Source organism: Cherax quadricarinatus, chromosome 30, assembly GCF_038502225.1.
Source record: "Cherax quadricarinatus isolate ZL_2023a chromosome 30, ASM3850222v1, whole genome shotgun sequence".
NCBI lineage: Eukaryota > Metazoa > Arthropoda > Malacostraca > Decapoda > Parastacidae > Cherax > Cherax quadricarinatus.
Genome location: NC_091321.1, coordinates 23,809,712 through 23,835,708, shown reverse-complemented (window position 1 = coordinate 23,835,708; position 25,997 = coordinate 23,809,712). Strand labels below are relative to the sequence as shown.

General features: G+C 42.8%; 1 protein-coding gene across 5 annotated transcripts in view; it reads right to left on the bottom strand.

The window, feature by feature from the left end:
• Positions 1 to 25,997, bottom strand: part of LOC128692507 (cyclic nucleotide-gated channel alpha-3) — a 1,073,829-nt gene that overhangs the window by 18,507 nt on the left and 1,029,325 nt on the right. For 3 of the 5 annotated variants that reach the window (XM_070089998.1, XM_070089996.1, XM_070089999.1), the window contains exons 5-9: positions 20,957 to 21,109; positions 14,100 to 14,237; positions 6,700 to 6,867; positions 4,142 to 4,424; positions 166 to 320 (exon numbers count right to left, since the gene is read on the bottom strand). In XM_070089998.1, the coding sequence (XP_069946099.1) occupies positions 166 to 320; positions 4,142 to 4,424; positions 6,700 to 6,867; positions 14,100 to 14,237; positions 20,957 to 21,109 (897 nt within the window). Of the gene's footprint in view, positions 1 to 165; positions 321 to 4,090; positions 4,425 to 6,699; positions 6,868 to 14,099; positions 14,238 to 20,956; positions 21,110 to 25,997 lie in introns of those variants that run through there. The other 2 variants (XM_070089997.1, XM_070090000.1) reach the window with 2 other exon arrangements.

Sequence of the window (25,997 nt, the reverse complement as noted above, 5' to 3'; positions counted from 1 at the left end):
CAGTACCTGAGGAGTATATAGGGGAGAAGTGCGAGTGGATTGTGGGGAGACTGAGACTGTAGAATGTGGAGGAAGGTCCACCTAGGATATGTGGGAGGCGGTTCCTGTGGAGTGAGGGGAGGCCCCTGGAAGAACGGATACTGGAGGGTGCATGGAAGATAGTACCTGTGGAATGTGGAGGAGGTCCTTGGGAGAACGGGTGCTGGAGGGTGTGTACAGTCTTGTCGTCGTCAGTGGAGTGTCTGGAAGAGGAGTCGCTCAAGACTGACTCGACCGTGTACCTCTCCGACTCGAGGGTCTGTGAACGATGAGCTCTTGTCCTGAGGTGGGAAAGAGACCAGGAGAGACACGTTTAGTTACACCTTAGATATATGAGGGTCACCAGTTGAGCCCAGGGTTATGCTAGCATAGAAGGTGATACCTTTGGGACCCAGGGCATGCTAGCGTGGGAGTGCCACAGTTGAGTCCAGGACACACTTGTATGAGATAGGTAGTACTAACCCCCTCCCACTTGAGTCCAGGACACACTTGTATGAGATAGGTAGTACTAACCCCCTCCCACTTGAGTCCAGGACACACTTGTATGAGATAGGTAGTACTAACCCCCTCCCACTTGAGTCCAGGACACACTTGTATGAGATAGGTAGTACTAACCCCCTCCCACTTGAGTCCAGGACACACTTGTATGAGATAGGTAGTACTAACCCCCTCCCACTTGAGTCCAGGACACACTTGTATGAGATAGGTAGTACTAACCCCCTCCCACTTGAGTCCAGGACACACTTGTATGAGATAGGTAGTACTAACCCCCTCCCACTTGAGTCCAGGACACACTTGTATGAGATAGGTAGTACTAACCCCCTCCCACTTGAGTCCAGGACACACTTGTATGAGATAGGTAGTACTAACCCCCTCCCACTTGAGTCCAGGACACACTTGTATGAGATAGGTAGTACTAACCCCCTCCCACTTGAGTCCAGGACACACTTGTATGAGATAGGTAGTACTAACCCCCTCCCACTTGAGTCCAGGACACACTTGTATGAGATAGGTAGTACTAACCCCCTCCCACTTGAGTCCAGGACACACTTGTATGAGATAGGTAGTACTAACCCCCTCCCACTTGAGTCCAGGACACACTTGTATGAGATAGGTAGTACTAACCCCCTCCCACTTGAGTCCAGGACACACTTGTATGAGATAGGTAGTACTAACCCCCTCCCACTTGAGTCCAGGACACACTTGTATGAGATAGGTAGTACTAACCCCCTCCCACTTGAGTCCAGGACACACTTGTATGAGATAGGTAGTACTAACCCCCTCCTACTTGAGTCCAGGACACACTTGTATGATATAGGTAGTACTAACCCCCTCCCACTTGAGTCCAGGACACACTTGTATGAGATAGGTAGTACTAACCCCCTCCCACTTGAGTCCAGGACACACTTGTATGAGATAGGTAGTACTAACCCCCTCCCACTTGAGTCCAGGACACACTTGTATGAGATAGGTAGTACTAACCCCCTCCCACTTGAGTCCAGGACACACTTGTATGAGATAGGTAGTACTAACCCCCTCCCACTTGAGTCCAGGACACACTTGTATGAGATAGGTAGTACTAACCCCCTCCCACTTGAGTCCAGGACACACTTGTATGAGATAGGTAGTACTAACCCCCTCCCACTTGAGTCCAGGACACACTTGTATGAGATAGGTAGTACTAACCCCCTCCCACTTGAGTCCAGGACACACTTGTATGAGATAGGTAGTACTAACCCCCTCCCACTTGAGTCCAGGACACACTTGTATGAGATAGGTAGTACTAACCCCCTCCCACTTGAGTCCAGGACACACTTGTATGAGATAGGTAGTACTAACCCCCTCCCACTTGAGTCCAGGACACACTTGTATGAGATAGGTAGTACTAACCCCCTCCCACTTGAGTCCAGGACACACTTGTATGAGATAGGTAGTACTAACCCCCTCCCACTTGAGTCCAGGACACACTTGTATGAGATAGGTAGTACTAACCCCCTCCCACTTGAGTCCAGGACACACTTGTATGAGATAGGTAGTACTAACCCCCTCCCACTTGCAGCATATACACAATTTTATAAATAATTCTAAGAATACGGAATTGAATAATATTCTTGTAAAACCTTAATTACAACTATGTAAAACTATAGTCACTTAAGAAAGCTAAAAACAGGTGAACTAACAGTATGTGCATGACATACTGCCAGCAATCAAGTAAGCTTACCAAAATTTATTTAAATCACATAAAACTACTGAGACTCAGGAAGTAATTAAAATGGATTATCAAAGAGTCACTAACTCTGGAAGTTCTTAGTTGAAATTATTCACGGGTAATCAGATTGGATCTTGCATTTGACTTTCTCAGTATCCTGAAGATGAAGGGAAAATCATCAGCAGCAACAGATACATTCCTAAACAATACATCAGTGACAACATTTTACTGTCCAGGAATGTAATAAAATACAATGATTTAATCTTGAATGGTTAATCTTGCAGTAAAGGGTAAGTGATCAGTGTAAACACTGATCTGGTGCTGGTAAATTATATTTATATAATGAGCCAAAGCTACAACAAAAACTAAAGCATCTTGTTCAGTGAATAAAAGTTCTTTCCCTCTTAGGTGATAAATATCCTAGACTGAGCTCATATTTACCATCTGTCTCTTCTGTTCCGAGTGAACGTAGGCAACATTGTGATATTTGGAATTTTTAAAAAGTACGGACGTAACTTTAATCTTGCTTTTGATAAGCTTTTTTTTTTAAATACTATATGTCCAGTCATATGAGGCATCTCCCTTAAGCTGTTGAATTAAAGGAGCAACAGTAACAAAAAAAAAAATGAAAAATCTATTTAAGCTGGTAAATTGATAAAAAATCGTTTTGCATTTGTAGACGTAGATTGTCAAATTTTGAGTAACTGCTAATTTTCATTCGTCGGTTGTGAAAACTCTTGAGTTACGCCATAAGGCAGAAACTAGATTTGTTTCTTTGAAAATTTATAGTTTTTAATCTTGTTTATTCTTAGCTCATACATTTTGTGCTTTCTCATGCTTAGCAATTTAAGGGTATGTCCGGAGACTGTCATTAAATTGTGTACGTCTAGCATTTTTGATGAGCTTGGGACAGATAATCTTTCTTGATTTGGGGTCAGAAGTCATTGTCTAGAACCTTTATTATCACTGGAAGTATAATAGACTGTCAATTCTTCCATCTGTCTGAGGTATGGGACAGAATCTTTGAAGTAAATGCAAGGTGGGGAAAAACTTTGTTTGCAAAAGGTCATCGAGGGCAGGGAAGGAAAATCCGTTGGGAGTAGTTTTTGGACTGAGGTTCCTGTAATCAGTTACTGACTATAATGAACAATCTTTCTTGGATACTAGACTAGATGACATATTCCGGGGGTGGGGAGTCATAATACAGGAGGGCCCCGCTTATATAACAGGTTACAGGGCTGCTGATGTAAAGCGAAAATCATGTATTAGGTGAGCAATAGAGCTGGGCCTAAAAATACATGTACAGTACACACATTACTTAAAATATTTTCGACCTTAGCTTATAGTAAGTAGGAAGTCTGAATAAATGAAGAATGGGTATAATTGAAAGCCGCTGCATTAGCAAAACGCTGTAAAGCGAAGCACTGTAAAACCGGACCCACCTGTACTCTGTAACTCTATCACTCAGGATAGTGTAAATAATACTTGTTGAGAATGCAGTCTTCTGTAGGCTGGTATAAAAAATAGATGTTTCTTTTTTCCGAAGAGGAATTTCTTGTTATCCTAATCATTTATACTTTATACAAGTAACTTACTAAACCAGTCTCCATGTCTGGTGACCTGTGATTCACTCTCCAGCAGGAGAACATTGGCCAGGCTGATCAAACATTGTGTGTAGGTTCCACACAAACTGTATAGCATGCCTTGCAATGAATGCTCCACACAGGCTTTGGGTTTTAGTTAAATTATAATCAAACTGTTTCTACTTTATAACTTTGTTAGCTTTTTGTTAGTGTTTATAATTTCAGATTTTTATTGTAGTAAATTCTCTAATTAGCTCACCTGGGACTGGTGGCAGGACTGTAGCCAGGTATGTGACAGTAATGACCTCACCTGGGACTGGTGGCAGGACTGTAGCCAGGTGTGTGACAAGGAGGGGGTAGCTTCACTGGAGGGACTGGCGGTAACCACATCTCTTCTAAGGGGACTCTGCCTGTGGACTCGACCAGACCAGGGGTGGAACTACTTCTACCCATGGCGGCTGCAACAGGGAGTGTGGAAGTGAGAGGTCGAGGGGGGGTGGGGATAGGAGTGGGGATTGGCTCAGGCGGTGGGTAGTGCTGGTGGTGTTGGGGTCGTAGGTGGTGGTGGTAGTGGTGGTGGAGGGTGGTCACGTCTAGTGGGGAGAGAGAAAGAGAGAAACGCTTACAGTGGGGCTCGCGGGGCAGCCAGGCACAGACGGCGCCCTCACCTCGCATTATAAAATAAATAAATGAAAAAGGAAAACATTGAACAAGATATACCACACAATATATCAAAATATCAAGCATGAATTGGCTAGTCAAAGGGAAACAAAGGACGCCATGTTAACCCATGAGAGAATACCGACACTGTTAACTTGTGAAAGAAAACAGACTTTGTTAACTTGTGAAAGAAAACAGACTTTTATTTCCTCATGAAAGAGAACAGACGAGTCTCTGCTAAACTATCAAAGAAAATGAAGAAACGTGATCATGCAGGAGGTGACATCAAATGTGTCACGGACTCTAAGAGGACAAAGAGTGATGAAGATACACACACGGGGTTTATCTCAGTGGCATAACCAGCGTAAAATAAGTACTCAGAAATCACATGCTTGCATACATTGACCTGGGCGAAAATTAAACTCAACTATTAAGTCTTGTTGTTCATGCAGGTGTGAATGATGGAAGGGAGAGGAGAGGAGAGGAGAGGCAGGCAGGCAGGGCGAGGCGGAACGCTAACATGCACTGGCAGACTAACTGTATGTTTGACTAATATGTTAAATGGGAAGTAGGATTGAGTATGTGTTTATCTTGTACAGTCATATTATATACACTATTAACAAAATATATTAAAATAGACCTGGAATCATAATTTAATCTGCAGATCTACTTAAAAGCATCGAGATTATTTTTGGTTATACAGGGATTAATAATCCCTGTGTAACCAAAGTAGCTTAAAACCTAAAACGAAGCTGGTAAAGTGAAATAATTTGATAGTCAATGTTTTTGTCAACGCTAATGAACTCTTAGTTTGAACTGGAGTCAAAAACTGACCGCTAGACTAGACAAACTGAGAGACTGAGAGAACTTAATTGCTGTGAAGACTTCCACAGTCAGCCATCATGAGACCACCAGCCTCTGACTGATCAGTAAACAACACCAAGAAATTAGTCTTTTTAGTTCCACTTTAAATATATTTTCTGAGAGCTTGTTTTAAATGTGTTTCTGTGTATGTCCGTACGCATTATTGTTAAAAACTTATTATGATCATAACCATAATTTTTAAAGGGGTAGACTGGTAAGCCAGTGGAAAGCTTCGGTCAGATGACCAACAGCTCCAGCTGCGGGTCATCTTGTTAATGTTTACCTTTTGTTTGTTTTAGGCTTTTTTTTTAACAATTGATAAAGTTATAGCCGGGACCATTCGTAGACTAAGGTGGAGGTAATGCGGTATTTTGTTTGACGAAAAAAAAAAATAGTTTTGAACTGTATCGATGACAATATACCAAAAACACATTCGATTCCATCCATGCACGCCAGACGAATTATTTAAGTCAAGTTTAATTTGTCAAATGTTACACAAATTTCCCGCCAAATAATATGTCGGTTGTTTCACAAAATTACCGCAAAATAAAACAGCTGATCATTTTAGTGAGACGATTGTCACTTGTTTGGCAGGAGAAGGCGGCAAGTTTGTGTGTGTGTGTACTCTCCTAGTTGTCGTTGCAGGGGTCGACTCAGCTCCTGGCCCCGCCTCTTCATTGGCCGTTACTCGGTCACTCCACCGCTCCGTGTGCTTTATCATACCTCTCCTTAAAGCTATGTGTAGATCCTGCCTCCACTACATCACTTCCTAGACTATTCCACTCCCTGACAACTCTGTGACTGAAGAAATACTTCCTAACATCCCTGTTGTTCATCTATGTCTTCAGCTTCCAACTGTGACCCTTGTTGTTGTGTCCCATTTCTGAAACATCCTGTCTGTCCACCTTGTCGATTCCTCTCAGTATTTTATATGTCGTTATCATATCCCCCCTATCTCTCCTGTCTTTCAGTGTTGTCAGGCCGATTTTCCTTAACCTTTCCTCGTAGGACATACCCCTTAGCTCCGGGACTAGTCTTGTTGCAAACTAATAGTGTGTGTGTGTGTGTGTGTGTGTGTGTGTGTGTGTGTGTGTGTGTGTGTGTGTGTGTGTGTGTGTGTGTGTGTGTTGTGAAACAAGCAATATCAGAAAGTTAGCGACAACGGAGAAAATCCCTCAGTTTCTCAGGTTCTACTCTTAACATGGTCATGGTCGGCCCAGACAGACGGACAGAATAATAAATGCATAAGTCACAAAAAGTTGAATAATATAATAGAAAAAAAAGGAGAGAGAGAGAATGTAACCTCCCCTCCTGACTGACTCTCTCCTGACTTCCACCACCAACCTTTCTCCAGCGGCGCTTTTTTGTACTTTTCTAATCTCTTGGCGGCGATGGCCTCTAGTCTGACCCTGGCTGCGGGGTACTCCTTCAGCACGTCCCACATGTCCTTCTTGGAGAGCACGAAGAGGTCGCTGTAACCCACAGATCGCACCGACGCCGTCCGTCTGTTGCCTGAACACCACCACAACACCATTATTAAGTTTTTCAGGTACAGGTACACATATATACAGTTACATAAATTACCATACATAGCAGCATATGTGTAAATTACCTAGGATAACTAAAAAAAAGTCTGTTACTTATTTCTGTTAATATTTAGAAAGAACACAAAAGGCACAATAGTCCAAGTCGGACCGAAACGTAGTCATAAGCCTCTCTCTCCTATGTACAGGTTATTTGTGTACCGTTAATATATATTGTTGTTGAACACAATAGAGTGTAATGAAAAAAATGTGCTCCAACCCTATTCAATCGGATAATTACATTGTGGGAATAATTGCCAGCAATTTCTTTTTTTTTTTTTTTTTTTTTGCGATATTCCATCACTCGGGTTGGGATTCGTACTTCAGGTAATGAACTCTTTCAGCCTGAGCTGAGAAGACATCTGTAAGGCGGTGATTATATTGGAAAAGTAGACACAGATGCAGTATAATGCGATATTTTATTGACATTATGCATTATACTGTATTTGTGTCTTTTTCAATCGTTTCGGTATTTTATACCATTTATCTTCATCGATGAATATATTGTTAAACATTCAGCAGAGGGTCTGGAAGAAATATAAAATGCCTAACTATAAATTTGAACTCCTCAAGGAAGGCTCCTTGACGCTGGTGAGGGTCTCTTGATCTAGGGAATTGGATCTGTGCTCCAGTTGGATCTGTGCTCCAGTTGGATCTGTGCTCCAGTTCCCTGAATTAAGCCTGAATGCCTTCCATCCCCCCATAGGCGCTGTATAATCCTACGGGTTTAGTGCTTCCCCCTTGATTATAATAATAATAATATAAATTTGAAAAAAAAAAGTGATAAAAATAACAGACTGAAGATGAATGCTGTCCTCTGTTTACATACATACCTTCAAAGGAACTAGCACTATGGATATTAATTGTAAGGCAACGATTACTAACTCTTAAATACAAGTAAATCAGTGAAGTAGATGGGAGCAAGTGTGTTCTAGTTGACGCTTCAGTGACAATTATTATTAGTTTTATTTCGACAGTATTTACAAAAAAAAAACATGACACATTTTTGGGGGAAAATAAGTATCTTAATATTAACGATAAATACCAATGTATTATTATTATTATTATTATTATTATTATTATTATTATTATTATTATTATTTTGCTCATGAAGCGGGTATTCAACGCTAGGCTTCGTGGAGGCTTGATCCTTCGATCATGATTAAGCTCCTCACAGCGCAAAACATGATAAAGTTCAACATAGTGAAAAATTATTTGATAGAGCTCTGAAAGCTAAAACATGATAAAGTTCTCCACAGAGTGTAATATGACTTTATAAAGCTTTACACAGAGAAACAATTTGATAAAGCTTGACACAGTGAAACATGATCTGAGAAGGATGAAAGGACACAAGTGCATATAATTGGAACATCTTTACTGGATATGTTTCAGTCCTGGGACCTTGGTCACTCCAAGTGATTCTAGAGAATGAGAGAACACAGCATATAGAATGAAAAAAGCAGGTCGCTAGTGATCAGGTGAAGACGCCAAGTCATTTAATAGTCGTGTCAGGTGGCAGCAGGGACTCAGCATGGAGCAGTACGTGTGTAGGGGCAGTTGAGGTGGTGTTGGTGGAAGTAATTAAAAGTGCTTCAATACAGTGGCTCTTATCTCTGTAGATCAGTTCTACTTGTTCCGGTTAGATCTACGCAAGATACAAGCATTTTTGGCATTTCATTCGCATGAATATTTGCACTCTCGGACCCGTGTAGAAGCATTTCTTCCTGTTTGTCCTACATACATCTTGTTGCACCCTCCACATGGTATTATGTACACGCCTGATTCATTGGTTTGTCAAAGGGATTTTTCTTCCAGATGAGGTCTCTGATGGAAGACTTGGTCATGGTAGTTATGGAGATGTTTCTTCTTGAAAGGGTCTTGTGTTGTTGGCTACTTTCCCAGGTAAAGTCTGGGTTTCTTGGTGGTGGCATTGTTAGTAGAATTCGGTATTTTCATAGCTCTACGTTTGCAATCTTGTATAAAGCAGGGAACGAAGTGCAATCGTGTGATGGTACAGGTAATGTACTGGAATTCTTCTAAGAATCCTAAACTGGAGATACGGATAGCTCTAAGGAAAAACCCAATGACCCGCCTCTCTTGGTGTCTTTTTCGGTGGTCTGCCTATTAGAACATACGGAAATGATAGTCTGTCTTTTGTTTTTTAGTTAGAGTAAATTTGATTGGTTCAGTGTTGTTGATCTTATGAGTCTTGAACGTTGAGACTTCCGAGACATATGACCACAGTGTCATCGACATATCTAAACAATGTGACTATTATGAATATTATTGCGAAAACCTCAAGTCTCTGAGTTTCCATGAAGTTGTTGGCCAAGATTATATTTAGAGGAACAATTCCAGTTCATCACCCATGCCTTTACACGCTAACGCTTTCCTCCATACTTCATACAAGATTACAAACGCAGAGCTATGAAAATACTCAGCTCTGCCAACAACACCACACCAAAAAACCTGGATTCCTAGCTCTTCTGGAGAAGTAGTTAACAACATCAGAGACCGTTTCAAGAAGGAACAACCGCAAAGCTACCACGTCTACCATCAAAGACCGCACCTCAAGGAAAGATCCCTTTACCAAACCAAACAGTGCAGCAGGCATGTATACAATACCATGTGGAAGGTGCAACCAGATCTGTGTAGGAGAAACAAAGAAATCTTTATAGGCGGATCCGAGAATAGAAAACTGCATGCAGCCGAGACACCAAAAATGCTTGTCATGCATAGATCTAAAGAGGAACATCTCATGAACTGGGGCAAAGCAGAGCTGATCTACAGAGAATCCAACTCTGACAGGCGCCACTCTACTCCAGTATCTTTAACTGTTATTACCAGCACTAGAACAGAGAGCTGGCAAGTACACCATCTCAACTACTGTACCTCTGCACGTGATACTACTACACGCTGATTCCCGATTGCTAGGTAACACGAATGTTACATGACCTGACGCCTTCACCTGATCATCAATAATGACCTGCTTTCTCCACTATATATGGTGTGTTCTCTCATTCTCTAGTATCAGACGGGTCATCGCAAGATTGAGACCCGTGCCAGGACTACTGTCTTGGCGAACATTATACATACATTCTCTAGTATCATTTGGAGTGACCAAGGTCCCAGGATCCAAGCCTAACCAATAAAATATACCTTTGAGTTCCGAGAGTTTTATACTCTAGAAGCTCGGTTATGGGCCAGGCTCGTCTGGTGCTACCTTGGTCGACCAGACTGTGTTAGATGTCCTAAGTGTATGCATTTGTGTTCTTTCATCCGTATTATCGGTATCATTATATCTTCTGCATTATATTTTCTACACAGCCAAACATGCCCTACACAAAGCGAAACATTCTCCCAATATAAGTTTGTTCTGCATACTGTGTTGTCCTGGCGTTAGTAAGTAAATAAGTAAGTTTATGTAGGTACAGGTACACATAAATACAATTACACATTATCGTGCATAGTAACATATGTGTAAATTACCTAGGATAACCCCAAAAAAGTCAGATAAAGTAGCATTAATATTGTGGTCTTTGATACAAAGGTCACCTGGGAATACAATAGCAGATGTTATATGTAACCAAGCATGTGACATTAATGTATATGTAATTTAATTGGGTTACAAGGCAGTCAATGGGTGGGTCTGAAACGGATGTAGGGCGGGTTGGAAATGCTAGTAGGGTAGGTTGGAAGAGGGTTTAAGACTAGGTTGGAAAGGGGGTGTAGGGTGAATTGGAAAGGGGTGTAGTGTGGGTTGAAAAGGGGATGTAGGCTGGGTTGGAAACGGGGTGTAGGATGGGTTGGAAAAGGATTTAGCGTGAGTTGGAAAGGGGATGTAGGGTGGGTTGGAAAGGGGATGTAGGGTGGATTGGAAAGGGGATGTAGGGTGGGTTGGAAAGGGATGTAGGGTGGGTTGGAAAGGGGTGTCGGGTAGGTTGGTAAAGGATTTAAAGTGGTTTGGAAAGGGGCGTAGGGTGGGTTGGAAACGGTGTAGGGTGGGTTGGAAAGGGTGTAGGGTGGGTTGGAAACGGGTGTAGGGTGGGTTGGAAATGGGGTGTAGTGTGGGCTGGAAAGAGGTGTAGGGTGGGTTGGAAAGGGGCGTAGGGTGGGTTGGAAAGAGGTGTAGGGTTGGGTTAGAAAGAGGTGTAGGGTGGGTTGGAAAGAGGTGTAGGGTGGGTTGGAAAGTGTATGGTGGGTTGGAAAGAGGTGTAGGGTTGGGTTAGAAATAGGTGTAGGGTGGGTTGGAAAGGGGTGTAGGGTGGGTTGGAAGTGGGGTGTAGGGTGGGTTGGACTGGGGTGTAGGGTGAGTTGGAAAGGGGGTGTAGAGTGGGTTAGGGTGGGTCAGCGGGTAAGGAGGTCAACGTGAGTCCTTTAGGTCAAAATGAGATTTATCAGGGTGGGTTAGATCATGGATGGGTCAAGTAAGGATGAGTCTGGTGAGGAGTGAATACACTCGGGTTTGGTCATGTCAGGCCAGTGGTTCAAGTCTGAGTGTGCAAGGTCAAGGGTCACACATTCATGGTTGGCCATAAAATCAGGGTTGGTCAGCAAGTTAGGTCATTGTGGGTCATCTGAGCCAGGGTGGGTCACTTTAGGGTTATGATGGGTCAGATCAGGGTAAGAGTAGGTCAAGTCAAAACAAGGATGGGTCAGGTCAGGGCCAGGGTGGGTCAGCGTTAGGTCATTGTGGACCATCTGAGTCAGGGTGGGTCACTTTAGGGCTATGATGGGTCAGATCAGAGTAAGGGTAGGTCAAGTCAAAACAAGGATGAGTCAGGTCAGACCCAGGGTGGGTTAGGGATAGGTCAGGAACAGGGTGGGTCAGAGTTAGGTCAGGGCCAGGGTGGGTCAGGGTTAGGTCAGGGGTAAGGTGAGCCAGAGCCAGGTGGGTCAGGGCTAGGCTGGGTCAGGGTTAAGTCAGGGCCAGGATGGGTCAGGGTTTAAGTCAGGGCCAGGCTGGGTCAGGGTTAAGTCAGGGCCAGGATGGGTCAGGGTTTAAGTCAGGGCCAGGCTGGGTCAGGGTTAAGTCAGGGCCAGGATGGGTCAGGGTTTATGTCAGGGCCAGGCTGGGTCGGTTAGGTCAGGGCCAGGGTGGGTCAGAGTTAGGTCAGGGCCAGGGTGGGTCAGAGTTAGGTCAGGGCCAGGGTGGGTCATGGTTAGGTCAGGGCCAGGGTGGGTCATGGTTAGGTCAGGGCCAGGGTGGGTCATGGTTATGTCAGGGCCAGGGTGGGTCATGGTTAGGTCAGGGCCAGGGTGGGTCAGAGTTAGGTCAGGGCCAGGGTGGGTCATGGTTAGGTCAGGGCCAGGGTGGGTCATGGTTAGGTCAGGGCCAGGCTGGGTCGGTTAGGTCAGGGCCAGGGTGGGTCATGGTTAGGTCAGGGCCAGGGTGGGTCAGAGTTAGGTCAGGGCCAGGGTGGGTCATGGTTAGGTCAGGGCCAGGGTGGGTCAGAGTTAGGTCAGGGCCAGGGTGGGTCATGGTTAGGTCAGGGCCAGGGTGGGTCAGAGTTAGGTCAGGGCCAGGGTGGGTCAGAGTTAGGTCAGGGCCAGGGTGGGTCAGAGTTAGGTCAGGGCCAGGGTGGGTCAGAGTTAGGTCAGGGCCAGGGTGGGTCAGAGTTAGGTCAGGGCCAGGGTGGGTCAGAGTTAGGTCAGGGCCAGGGTGGGTCAGAGTTAGGTCAGGGCCAGGGTGGGTCAGAGTTAGGTCAGGGCCAGGGTGGGTCAGAGTTAGGTCAGGGCCAGGGTGGGTCATGGTTAGGTCAGGGCCAGGGTGGGTCAGAGTTAGGTCAGGGCCAGGGTGGGTCATGGTTAGGTCAGGGCCAGGGTGGGTCATGGTTAGGTCAGGGCCAGGGTGGGTCAGAGTTAGGTCAGGGCCAGGGTGGGTCAGAGTTAGGTCAGGGCCAGGGTGGGTCATGGTTAGGTCAGGGCCAGGGTGGGTCAGAGTTAGGTCAGGGCCAGGGTGGGTCAGAGTTAGGTCAGGGCCAGGGTGGGTCAGAGTTAGGTCAGGGCCAGGGTGGGTCAGAGTTAGGTCAGGGCCAGGGTGGGTCAGGGTTAGGTCAGGGCCAGGGTGGGTCAGAGTTAGGTCAGGGCCAGGGTGGGTCAGAGTTAGGTCAGGGCCAGGGTGGGTCAGAGTTAGGTCAGGGCCAGGGTGGGTCAGAGTTAGGTCAGGGCCAGGGTGGGTCAGAGTTAGGTCAGGGCCAGGGTGGGTCAGAGTTAGGTCAGGGCCAGGGTGGGTCAGAGTTAGGTCAGGGCCAGGGTGGGTCAGTTAGGTCAGGGCCAGGGTGGGTCAGAGTTAGGTCAGGGCCAGGGTGGGTCAGGGTCAGGGTAACAATATTTCCCAAGGCCTCAATAGCATATATTAAAAGTCAAGCACAAATTTAAACGTTTACAATTTTATATGTATATAATAAACGTTCATATAAATATTTATATAAATGTTTACATGATTAGATAAATGTTTCTATAAAAATTTACATAAACATTTCGAGTATACTCTGTGGAGGAGCAAATTTAGTTTTTTAAATATTCAACTTGTTACGAAGTTGCCATTTTTTTTTTAAAAAGGCTTTGAAAAATGTTTTAGCGCACAAAGCTCCACTTTTCACTATAATTTATTCACAAACACTTAGAATTATATAATATATTCTTTAAGTATAAAAGTGTGTAATGTAGGTTTTTCTAAGAATGAAAACTACACAAAGAACCTAAACAACAATTAGAGCTCCTGAAATTTTCAGCTGCGATAAGTATGTGAAAAAAAAAGAAATTTTTACACAAATGATTACTTTTTTTTTTTTTTTGGGGGGGGGGGGGGTTAGCTCCTTTTTTATAATTTTGGGGGAATAATAGAAATATATTATGTGATATGAAGTATGGTGATGGAACAGTTGCTAAATAATTGACAGAGATAGAACTAGAGGGAGCTAGAACTAGATAGAGCTAGACCTAGAGTAAGCTAGAACTAGATAGAGCTATAACTAGAACAAGCTAGAGCTAGATAGAGCTAAAACTAGAACAAGCTAGAGCTAGATAGAGCTAGATCTAGAGTAAGCTAAAACTAGATAGAGCTAGAACTTGAGCAGGCTAGAACTAGAGAGAGCTGGAACTAGAGCAAGCTAGATCTAGAACAAGCTAGAACTAGCAGGAGTCAACAAACCTGACCTGCAGTGCCCATGTTGAGGATGGAGATCTCGCCGAAGTAGGAGCCGGCCTTAAGTGTGGCTAACATCGTCTTGCCGTTGTCCGCAACTACGTGAAGTTTACCTCTGTTGACGATGTACATCTCCTTGCCTACCTCCCCTGTGGGCGTCCAGACTAGTTAGTGTGGCTAATGGTGGCGATAATTACTTGCACACGGGTTAGTGTGGCTAATGATGGGTATAATTGCTTACACACGGGTTAGTGTGGCTAATGGTAGGTATAATTGCTTGCACAGGGGTTTGTGTGGGTAATGGTAGGTATAATTGCTTACACACGGGTTAGTGTGGGTATAATTGCTTGCACAGGGGTTAGTGTGGGTAATGGTGGGTATAATTGCTTGCACACGGGTTAGTGTGGGTAATGGTAGGTATAATTGCTTGCACACGGGTTAGTGTGGGTAATGATGGGTATAATTGCTTGCACACGGGTTAGTGTGGGTAATGGTGGGTTTAATTGCTTGCACAGGGGTTAGTGTGGGTAATGGTGGGTGTAATTGCTTGCACAGGGGTTAGTGTGGGTAATGGTGGGTGTAATTGCTTGCACAGGGGTTAGTGTGTTTAATGGTGGGTATAATTGCTTGCACACGGGTTAGTGTGGGTAATGGTAGGTATAATTGCTTGCACAGGGGTTAGTGTGGGTAATGGTGGGTATAATTGCTTGCACACGGGTTAGTGTGGGTAATGGTGGGTATAATTGCTTGCACATGGGTTAGTGTGGGTAATGGTAGGAACTGCTTGCACAGGGGTTAGTGTGGGTAATGGTAGGTATAATTGCTTGCACACGGGTTAGTGTGGGTAATGGTGGGTATAATTGCTTGCACACGGGTTAGTGTGGGTAATGGTGGGTATAATTGCTTGCACATGGGTTAGTGTGGGTAATGGTAGGTATAATTGCTTGCACAGGGGTTAGTGTGGGTAATGGTGGGTATAATTGCTTGCACACGGGTTAGTGTGGGTAATGGTGGGTATAATTGCTTGCACATGGGTTAGTGTGGGTAATGGTAGGTATAATTGCTTGCACAGGGGTTAGTGTGGGTAATGGTGGGTATAATTGCTTGCACACGGGTTAGTGTGGGTAATGGTGGGTATAATTGCTTGCACAGGGGTTAGTGTGGGTAATGGTAGGTATAATTGCCTACACACGGGTTACTGTGGGTAATGGGTATAATTGCTTGCACAGGGGTTAGTGTGGGTAATGGTAGGTATAACTGCTTGCACACGGGTTAGTGTGGGTAATGGTAGGTATAATTGCTTGCACACGGGTCAGTGTGGGTAATGGTAGGTATAATTGCTTGCACACGGGTTAGTGTGGGTAATGGTAGGTATAATTGCTTGCACAGGGGTTAGTGTGGGTAATGGTGGGTGTAATTGCTTACACACGGGTTAGTGTGGGTAATGGTAGGTATAATTGCTTGCACACGGGTCAGTGTGGGTAATGGTGGGTATAATTGCTTGCACACGGGTTAGTGTGGGTAATGGTGGGTATAATTGCTTGCACAGGGGTTAGTGTGGGTAATGGTAGGTATAATTGCTTACACACGGGTTAGTGTGGGTAATGGTAGGTATAATTGCTTACACACGGGTTAGTGTGGGTATAATTGCTTACACACGGGTTAGTGTGGGTAATGGTGGGTATAATTGCTTGCACACGGGTTAGTGTGGGTAATGGTGGGTATAATTGCTTGCACAGGGGTTAGTGTGGGTAATGGTAGGTATAATTGCTTACACACGGGTTAGTGTGGGTAATGGTAGGTATAATTGCTTACACACGGGTTAGTGTGGGTATAATTGCTTACACACGGGTTAGTGTGGGTAATGGTGGGTATAATTGCTTGCACACGGGTTAGTTTGGGTAATGGCGGGTATAATTGCTTGCACACGGGTTAGTGTGGGTAATGGTGAGTATAATTGCTTGCTCACGGGTTAGTGTGGGTAATGGTGGCTATAATTGCTTGCTCACGGGTTAGTGTGGGTAATGGTGGGTATAATTGCTTGCACACGGGTTAGTGTGGGTAATGGTGGGTATAATTGCTTGCACAGGGGTTAGTGTGGGTAATGGTGGGTATAATTGCTTGCACAGGGGTTAGTGTGGGTAATGGTGGGTATAATTGCTTGCACAGGGGTTAGTGTGGGTAATGGTGGGTATAATTGCTTGCACACGGGTTAGTGTGGGTAATGGTGGGTATAATTGCTTGCACACGGGTTAGTGTGGGTCGTGACAGTGTTAGTGTGTTTCATGTAGGTTAATATGGGTAGGGATATGTCTCAGGTGGATTAGTGTGGGTATTGCATGTGTGGACTATACTTGTGTCTACAGACGGTTTGTGTGGCCTGTATTTGGTTGCAGGGGTCGAGTCATAGCTCCTGGCTCCCGCCTCTTTGCTGTGTGTGTGTGTGTGTGTGTGTGTGTGTGTGTGTGTGTGTGATGCTTACTAATGTATTTTTTATTTTGATAATGAGATGATACATATATGCATATGCATTTTTGAATTTTAATGATATTTTTTTTTTTTTTTTTTTTATTATCACACCGGCCGATTCCCACCAAGGCAGGGTGGCCCGAAAAAGAAAAACTTTCACCATCATTCACTCCATCACTGTCTTGCCAGAAGGGTGCTTTACACTACAGTTTTTAAACTGCAACATTAACACCCCTCCTTCAGAGTGCAGGCACTGTACTTCCCATCTCCAGGACTCAAGTCCGGCCTGCCGGTTTCCCTGAACCCCTTCATAAATATTACTTTGCTCACACTCCAACAGCACGTCAAGTATTAAAAACCATTTGTCTCCATTCACTCCTATCAAACACGCTCACGCATGCCTGCTGGAAGTCCAAGCCCCTCGCACACAAAACCTCCTTTACCCCCTCCCTCCAACCCTTCCTAGGCCGACCCCTACCCCGCCTTCCTGGATATCAGTTTTTTTTCCCAAAAAACTGAGCATGCAAAAAGAAAAGAATTACGGGAATTACCGAGACATAATTTACATACTCTCATATACATGAAATTCTTCTATCATCTAGTTAGTATGATAATGGCAATGTGAAAATTATGCTATTATTATTATTATTATTATTATTATTATTATTATTATTATTATTATTATCATTATTATTGCAGTATTATTCCTAGGTTTTTAACATGTGTAACACAAAGTATCTTGTACAGACGAAGACAAACATAAAAGATACATTTAAATATAAAAAATTATAACCATAATTTTTAAAAGGATAGAAGGGTAAGCCAGTGGAAGGTCTCGGTCAGATGACCAAAAGATCCAGCTGCGGGTCATCATATGACTAAAACCCGCGTCAGTAAACACTTGTCCTGTTTCCTGACAAATCTTACCTAACCTAAGTAAGTTTATTCAGGTATACACAAATACAGATACATAGATTGTCATACATAGCAGCATATGTGTTAAGTATCTACGATAACACAAAAAAGTCAGACAGAGTTTGCAACGTTTGCAACGTATGGAGAGCTTGTATTTAGGGGACGTTTCGCACACCATGGGCTTCTTCAGTCCAAGACGGCAGTGTTCGCTTAGATTAACTTGGTCTGAAATGTTGCTACGCTGAAGACTTCAGTGTATTGCACAACAGCTTAGCCAAGACGTTATAAAGCAAGTGAACATTGATTCTAGGATAACATGCCTATATAGGTCCTCCTTTATGATGAGTCTAGCTAGCCTCATTCTACATCATGAGGTGTCCATTAATGTTTATATGTATGACACGTGCATTATTATTATTATTATTATTATTATTATTATTATTATTATTATTATTATTATTATTAATGGTAATGCTGTATGCATATTCATGTTTATCCTAGTGTCTACATCTCTCACTAGTTCTCCCACGTTGATCCTAGTATCTAGATCTCTCACTAGTTCTACCACAGTGAGCCTAGTATCTAGATCTCTCACTAGTTCTCCCATTTGTCATGACGTAGACTCTTACTGTGGTATCGAAGGTGTTGTTAGACTTCGTCGTGATTCTAGGCTAAGACGTCTATACAGATCCTCCTTTATGATGGGGTGTAGCTAGCCTCATCCCACTTTACGAGGTAGAGACAGCTCCGAGATTCTCTGCTGGGAAGATCTTGGCTACTTTAGTAGAGTATGGCAGATCTCGAAAATGCATCAATTTTTTTTCCTTTTTTTTTACAGAGCATATACACACCCGTATGGCGTGCACTCTGTGATGTGTACCCTATGATGCGCATCTTGTAATGCGCTATGATGCGCATCCTGTAATGCACTATGATCCGCACCCTATAATGCTTGCATTATGATATGCACCCCATGACACCCTATGACACACCCCATGACACCCCATGACACCCCACGACATACCCTAGGACACACCCCGTGATACACCCCATGATACTCTGACACACACTGATGTGCGTGGGTCATTTCATCTACCTAGTTACTATCCAGACTCGCTGGCCTCACCTTCCCTTCCAATTAGATTCTAAGGACCATAGTCCCTCGTTTGAAGGAGTGGAAATTAAGGCTCGAGGTCCTGGTATTTTAGTTTATCAAGCATATGTTTAGCGAAGCTAAGCGAAACGAATTATATACATATATACATACATACCACTGTGGCCCGTGGCCTGGTGGCTAAAGCTCTCGCTTCACGCTGTGAGTGTTCGGGTTCGATTCCCGGCGAGGGTAGAAACATTGGGCATGTTTCCTAACCCCGGTTGTCCATGTTCACCCATCAGTAATAATGGGTACCTGGATGTTAGTTGACTGGTGTGGGTCGCATCCCGGGACAAAAAGTGACTCTAATTTGCCCGAAATGCTCTGCATAACAAGCGACTTTCTATACAGTAGTATGTCATTGTTGTCAGCTAGGACTGTGTACCTTGTAGAAAACAAGGATATTGTTATTATATTAAACTCCCGTGTGTGTGTGTGTGTATGTACTCACCTAATTGTGGTTGCATGGGTCGATTCATAGCTCTTGGCCCCGCCTCTTCACTGGTCGCTACTAGGTTCACTCTTCCTGCTCCATGAGCTTTATCATACCTCTTCTTAAAGCTATATATGGATCCTGTGTGTGTGTGTGTGTGTGTGTGTGTGTGTGTGTGTGTGTGTGTGTGTGTGTGTGTGTGTGTGTGTGTACTTCCGTTGATGAATTACACACATGTGCAGCACTTGGGTATCGTAAAGATACATGTGTTGCACATGTGTCTTAATTTATCAACTTGTTGATTCTCTGAACCGTTTATGTACACGTACGTGTACATAAACGGTTCAGAGAATCAACAAGTGTGTGTGTGCTCGCGCATGCGTCTCCTATTCCCATCTGTCCAAGAACCTTGCCAAATAACACTTTTAAATAGTTTAAAGAAACACAGTTGGTAATCACAAGGAATCACAATATTTACACTAGGTACAACAGCATGGGTTTGTAACAGCTTTGCTTCTGCCTCTCACAACTGCCGCATCATTACAACGTGGACTTGGATGCAGCGTAAGGCAAGTCAAATGCAAATGCAGTCTAAACAGACTTTGCAAATGCCTTGGAAAAGTGCGACCATGACGCAACAGCGCACACAATACGCACAAGAGGAATAACTGGAATTGTGGGCAGATGAATGTTAAACTTTGTAACAGATAAATGCCAGAGAGTAATAGTGAACAAAGAGTGATGGTGAACAAAGAGTGTTAAGGAACAAAGAGTGTTGCTGAACAAAATGATAGTGAACAAAGAGTGATGGTGAACAAAGAGTGTTAAGGAACAAAGAGTGTTGCTGAACAAAATGATAGTGAACAAAGAGTGTTAAGGAACAAAGAGTGTTGCTGAACAAAATGATAGTGAACAAAGAGTGATGGTGAACAAAGTGATCGTGAACAAAGAGTGATGGTGAACAAAGAGTGATGCTGAACAAAGAGTAATGTTGAAGAAAGTGTGATAATGAACAAAGAGCGACAGTGAACAAAGAGTCTGCATAAGTGAAGATTTGTTCCCCAAGGCACAGTTCTTGTTCTTTTCATTTTTCCAGTTCATATTTCCTACAGATATAAATCATAGATAGCAGTGTATCATCCTTTGTAGACGATATTAGACTCTGTAGGACCGAGCCGTGAGGTCCCAGAGAGCACATTAGTCATGTTTTGACAAAGCTAAGTACAGATCACCACTGAGCTTAGTACAGATCACCAGTTGGACATACATATATATGAGTGGGAAGGGCTGGGTTTGAAACCTTCTCCAAGAGCGTGTATGTGTGTGTTACAAAGGAAGTGGCGTTGTTCTCTATTTGGAAGGTTGACTCGACCCCGAAGCTTGAGCCCAGTAGCAAATCCTTCCTTCAAGAGGGTAATGTTTTAACATTACTTCAGACTTTGCAGTAAATCACTCTACATGTGAAACAAATGTTTTGTTATGAAGTTTATGAGAGAGATTATGAGTACATTGTAGTCAGTCAAGTGTATCATAGCAGATGCTCAGCTCTAAAATTCTCTACTCACCAGTAACTGACGTAATATTTCTAAAAATAAAAAGTATACACCCTGAGACCGCCGAGTACTGGGTAGAAGTGTACCATCGGTTCAGCCAGGAAACCTACCTCCCTACACCAGTAACTGATGTATTTTATTTTCTTATGTGTGTAGTCACAGGTAGAGAAGAATAGTGGCTAAAGGTGCAACACACAGTTCCTACAGCAGGCTTACCTCCCTACAGCAGTAGTAGACGCACTTTTTCTACAGATGTAGTCACCGGGAGAGAAGAGTACTGGACTGAGGTGTAGCACCAGTTCCTACAGAAGGCTTACCTCCCTACAGAAGTAGCAGACGCACCTTTTCTACAGATGTAGTCACCGGGAGAGAAGAGTACTGGGCGGAGGTGCAGCACCAGTTCACAAAGGAAACCCGCCTCTGTGTTCTGGAAGATCTCCACGCGCTTGAGGGTGTCCAAGTGAACATGGATGGCCATCTCCGCCTTCAGTTTGTCTAGGGATGAGAGAGAGACATGTAGTGATGTATACTGCTTCATGGCACACACTTCCCTCATAATACATTTCCTTTATCACACACTTCCCTCATGACACACTGCCTTTATGACCACACTTCCCTCATAACACACTGCCTTTATGACACTTCCCTCATGACACACTGCCTTTATGACACACACTTCCCTCATGACACTGCCTTTATGACACACTTCCCTCTTGACACACTGCCTTTATGACACACACCTATCATGACACTGCCTTTATGACTCACACTTCTCTCATGACACACTGCCTTTATGACACGCACTCCCCTCATGACACATACTTCCCTCATGACACACTGCCTTCATGACGCACACTTCCTTCATGACGCACACTTCCCTCATGACACACTTCCCTCATGACACAATTGCCCATGACACACCTCTCCATGACGCACTTCAGTTATGAGACACTTTCCCCATGACACACTTCCCTCTGATACAATACTACATTTGCTTCCCTAACGCTACACTTACTGCCCTCATGACGTCATGTGTTAACGTATTCAAGGGAAATAAACTAACATTTTTGGGGTCTTAAAATATGTTGATTCACGGAGGGCTTTCAAGCCGCGGAAAATTGTGACTTTATGGAAGACTATATACCCAAGATGTTTTTAAATGTATACATTATATATAGGAGTGTTTCTGTTGTGCAGTAAATGGTGGGTAATGTGTGTGTGTCGCTCTAGGCAGACGAAGGATCGAGCCTTCACTCGCTCTGATTGACTTAAGCGGGTTAAGGGTAAATGTGAATTAAAAAAAAATAATGTCGACCAGTTCCATATATTTACCACTTGCTTAAAGAACAAATAGTTTGTCTGGAGTAACATTGATCACCTGTGTGTTTAAAATTACTCTTTAGTATTATGTTTGTGCAATATTTTAGTGCTGATCAGAATGATGAATGCCACGCTCTTCTGTTAGATTGAATGCTGTCATTCTCTTCATTAGGAGATTGAATTCAGCTTTCTGAATCTGTTTCATACGATTTGCCTCGTTAGATGTTATCTTTGTCGCTGGGCACTGAGCACTCTCCAGTGTGTCAAAAGCCTTTACGAAACATCGTGAAGAATTCAGGATACAATACTTGAGAATATTACACCTGAATGACTTAACACAAAGTGAGACCGACTTTCTGGAATTGAAATCCATTTGATCTATTAATTAAGCCAGAGATTCTGGTTTTATTTACTTACTGCCCCGGTGCTTATTGAGGCTTCCTTCAGTAGTGTGCCATTATTATTCCTACGTCTTTTTTTCGTTCTTTAATAAGATGTATGATGCTACATAAGGTAACGGGCTCTTCGTAGTTGTTTCTCATATTAAGTAATCAGAATCGGCTTCAAAGTATTTGGCGATAGTATTGTGTTTTAACTTTGCTATCTAGTTTTATCTCATTAAACAAAAAACCTCTGCCAATACTGACCCCTGTTACTTCTAGCTATTATTCTGAAGTTTTTTTTCGTGAAGGCCTGTCCAATATTTACATCCTGGTAATCACTTCACTCTGAATACGCTTCCGCCTGTACACTTTAACTTTGTTTTCGGAAAATATTGCCTTAAGGTAAATAAATCACTGTTCTATCTTATTTTATTGTAAACTAGCCATAACTTGTCCTCGATAATTCTACCTCACTTTAAGAAATACTCAATTGCCCAATTTTATTCTAAAATCATTATTATTGCCCAATTTTGCTTTAACATAAATAATTTCTTCAGGAGTCTTGTAATCTTTCTGCTGACAGTGAGAATACCTATATTAGTCTCACTTATTTTTATTTTATTTTCATCGCTTTTCTGTTTGGGTGGGATTGCTTCAGAATTCCCCTTCTGATTGACCTCAAATTTTCAATGATTGTGCATGTTAGGATCATTTTTTTTCCGTAGGGGAGGGGAAAGACAGCAGTTCTTTCAGAGTCACCTGAACGAATAATAATAAAAAAAAAAAACGCAGAACTGGACCTAACTAATCCTATTTCTCTGACCCCGCACTATTTTTTTGAAGGGTCTCATTTTAAAAATAGGTTGCAGACCTTTTTCAAGTTATATATATATATATATATATATATATATATATATATATATATATATATATATATATATATATATATATATATATATATATATATATATATATATAGGTAGTAGGTTGGTAGACAGCAACCACCCAGGGAAGTACTACCGTCCTGCCAGATGACTGTGAAAGAGAAACCTGTAACTGTTTTGCATGATGGTAGGATTCCTGGTTTCTTTTTCTGTCTCATGAACACGCTAGATAACAGGGATATCTTGCTACTCCTACTTACACTTTGGTCACACTTCACAGACATGCACATGCATATATATATACATACATCTAGGTTTTTCTCCTTTTTCTAAATAGTTCTTGTTCCTCTTTATTTCTTCTATTGTCCATGGGGAAGTGGAAAAGAATCTTTCCTCCGTAAGCCATGCGTGTCGTATGAGGCGACTAAAATGCCGGGAGCAATGGGCTAGTAACCCCTTCTCCTGTAGACATTTACTAAAAAAGAGAAGAAGAAAAACTTTATAAAACTGGGATGCTTAAATGTGCGTGGATGTAGTGCGGATGACAAGAAACAGATGATTGCTGATGTTATGAATGAAAAGAAGTTGGATGTCCTGGCTCTAAGCGAAACAAAGCTGAAGGGGGTAGGGGAGTTTCGGTGGGGGGAAATAAATGGGATTAAATCTGGAGTATCTGAGAAAGTTGGAGCAAAGGAAGGGGTAGCAGTAATGTTGAATGATCAGTTATGGAAGGAGAAAAGAGAATATGAATGTGTAAATTCAAGAATTATGTGGATTAAAGTAAAGGTTGGATGCGAGAAGTGGGTCATAATAAGCGTGTATGCACCTGGAGAAGAGATGAATGCAGAGGAGAGAGAGAGATTTTGGGAGATGTTAAGTGAATGTATAGGAGCCTTTGAACCAAGTGAGAGAGTAATTGTGGTAGGGGACCTGAATGCTAAAGTAGGAGAAACTTTTAGAGAGGGTGTGGTAGGTAAGTTTGGGGTGCCAGGTGTAAATGATAATGGGAGCCCTTTGATTGAACTTTGTATAGAAAGGGGTTTAGTTATAGGTAATAAATATTTTAAGAAAAAGAGGATAAATAAGTATACAAGATACGATGTAGGGCGAAATGACAGTAGTTTGTTGGATTATGTATTGGTAGATAAAAGACTGTTGAGTAGACTTCAGGATGTACATGTTTATAGAGGGGCCACAGATATATCAGATCACTTTCTAGTTGTAGCTACACTGAGAGTAAAAGGTAGATGGGATACAAGGAGAATAGAAGCATCAGGGAAGAGAGAGGTGAAGGTTTATAAACTAAAAGAGGAGGCAGTTAGGGTAAGATATAAACAGCTATTGGAGGATAGATGGGCTAATGAGAGCATAGGCAATGGGATCGAAGAGGTATGGGGTAGGTTTAAAAATGTAGTGTTAGAGTGTTCAGCAGAAGTTTGTGGTTACAGGAAAGTGGGTGCGGGAGGGAAGAGGAACGATTGGTGGAATGATGATGTGAAGAGAGTAGTATGGGAGAAAAAGTTAGCATATGAGAAGTTTTTACAAAGTAGAAGTGATGCAAGGAGGGAAGAGTATATGGAGAAAAAGAGAGAGGTTAAGAGAGTGGTGAAGCAATGTAAAAAGAGAGCAAATGAGAGAGTGGGTGAGATGTTATCAACAAATTTTGTTGAAAATAAGAAAAAGTTTTGGAGTGAGATTAACAAGTTAAGAAAGCCTAGAGAACAAATGGATTTGTCAGTTAAAAATAGGAGAGGAGAGTTATTAAATGGAGAGTTAGAGGTATTGGGAAGATGGAGGGAATATTTTGAGGAATTGTTAAATGTTGATGAAGATAGGGAAGCTGTGATTTCGTGTATAGGGCAAGGAGGAATAACATCTTGTAGGAGTGAGGAAGAGCCAGTTGTGAGTGTGGGGGAAGTTCGTGAGGCAGTAGGTAAAATGAAAGGGGGTAAGGCAGCCGGGATTGATGGGATAAAGATAGAAATGTTAAAAGCAGGTGGGGATATAGTTTTGGAGTGGTTGGTGCAATTATTTAATAAATGTATGGAAGAGGGTAAGGTACCTAGGGATTGGCAGAGAGCATGCATAGTTCCTTTGTATAAAGGCAAAGGGGATAAAAGAGAGTGCAAAAATTATAGGGGGATAAGTCTGTTGAGTATACCTGGCAAAGTGTATGGTAGAGTTATTATTGAAAGAATTAAGAGTAAGACGGAGAATAGGATAGCAGATGAACAAGGAGACTTTAGGAAAGGTAGGGGGTGTGTGGACCAGGTGTTTACAGTGAAACATATAAGTGAACAGTATTTAGATAAGGCTAAAGAGGTCTTTGTGGCATTTATGGATTTGGAAAAGGCGTATGACAGGGTGGATAGGGGGGCAATGTGGCAGATGTTGCAGATGTATGGTGTAGGAGGTAGGTTACTGAAAGCAGTGAAGAGCTTTTACGAGGATAGTGAGGCTCAAGTTAGAGTATGTAGGAAAGAGGGAAATTATTTCCCAGTAAAAGTAGGCCTTAGACAAGGATGTGTGATGTCACCGTGGTTGTTTAATATATTTATAGATGGGGTTGTAAGAGAAGTAAATGCGAGGGTCTTGGCAAGAGGCGTGGAGTTAAAAGATAAAGAATCACACATAAAGTGGGAGTTGACACAGTTGCTCTTTGCTGATGACACTGTGCTCTTGGGAGATTCTGAAGAGGAGTTGCAGAGATTGGTGGATGAATTTGGTAGGGTGTGCAAAAGAAGAAAATTGAAAGTGAATACAGGAAAGAGTAAGGTTATGAGGATAAAAAGATTA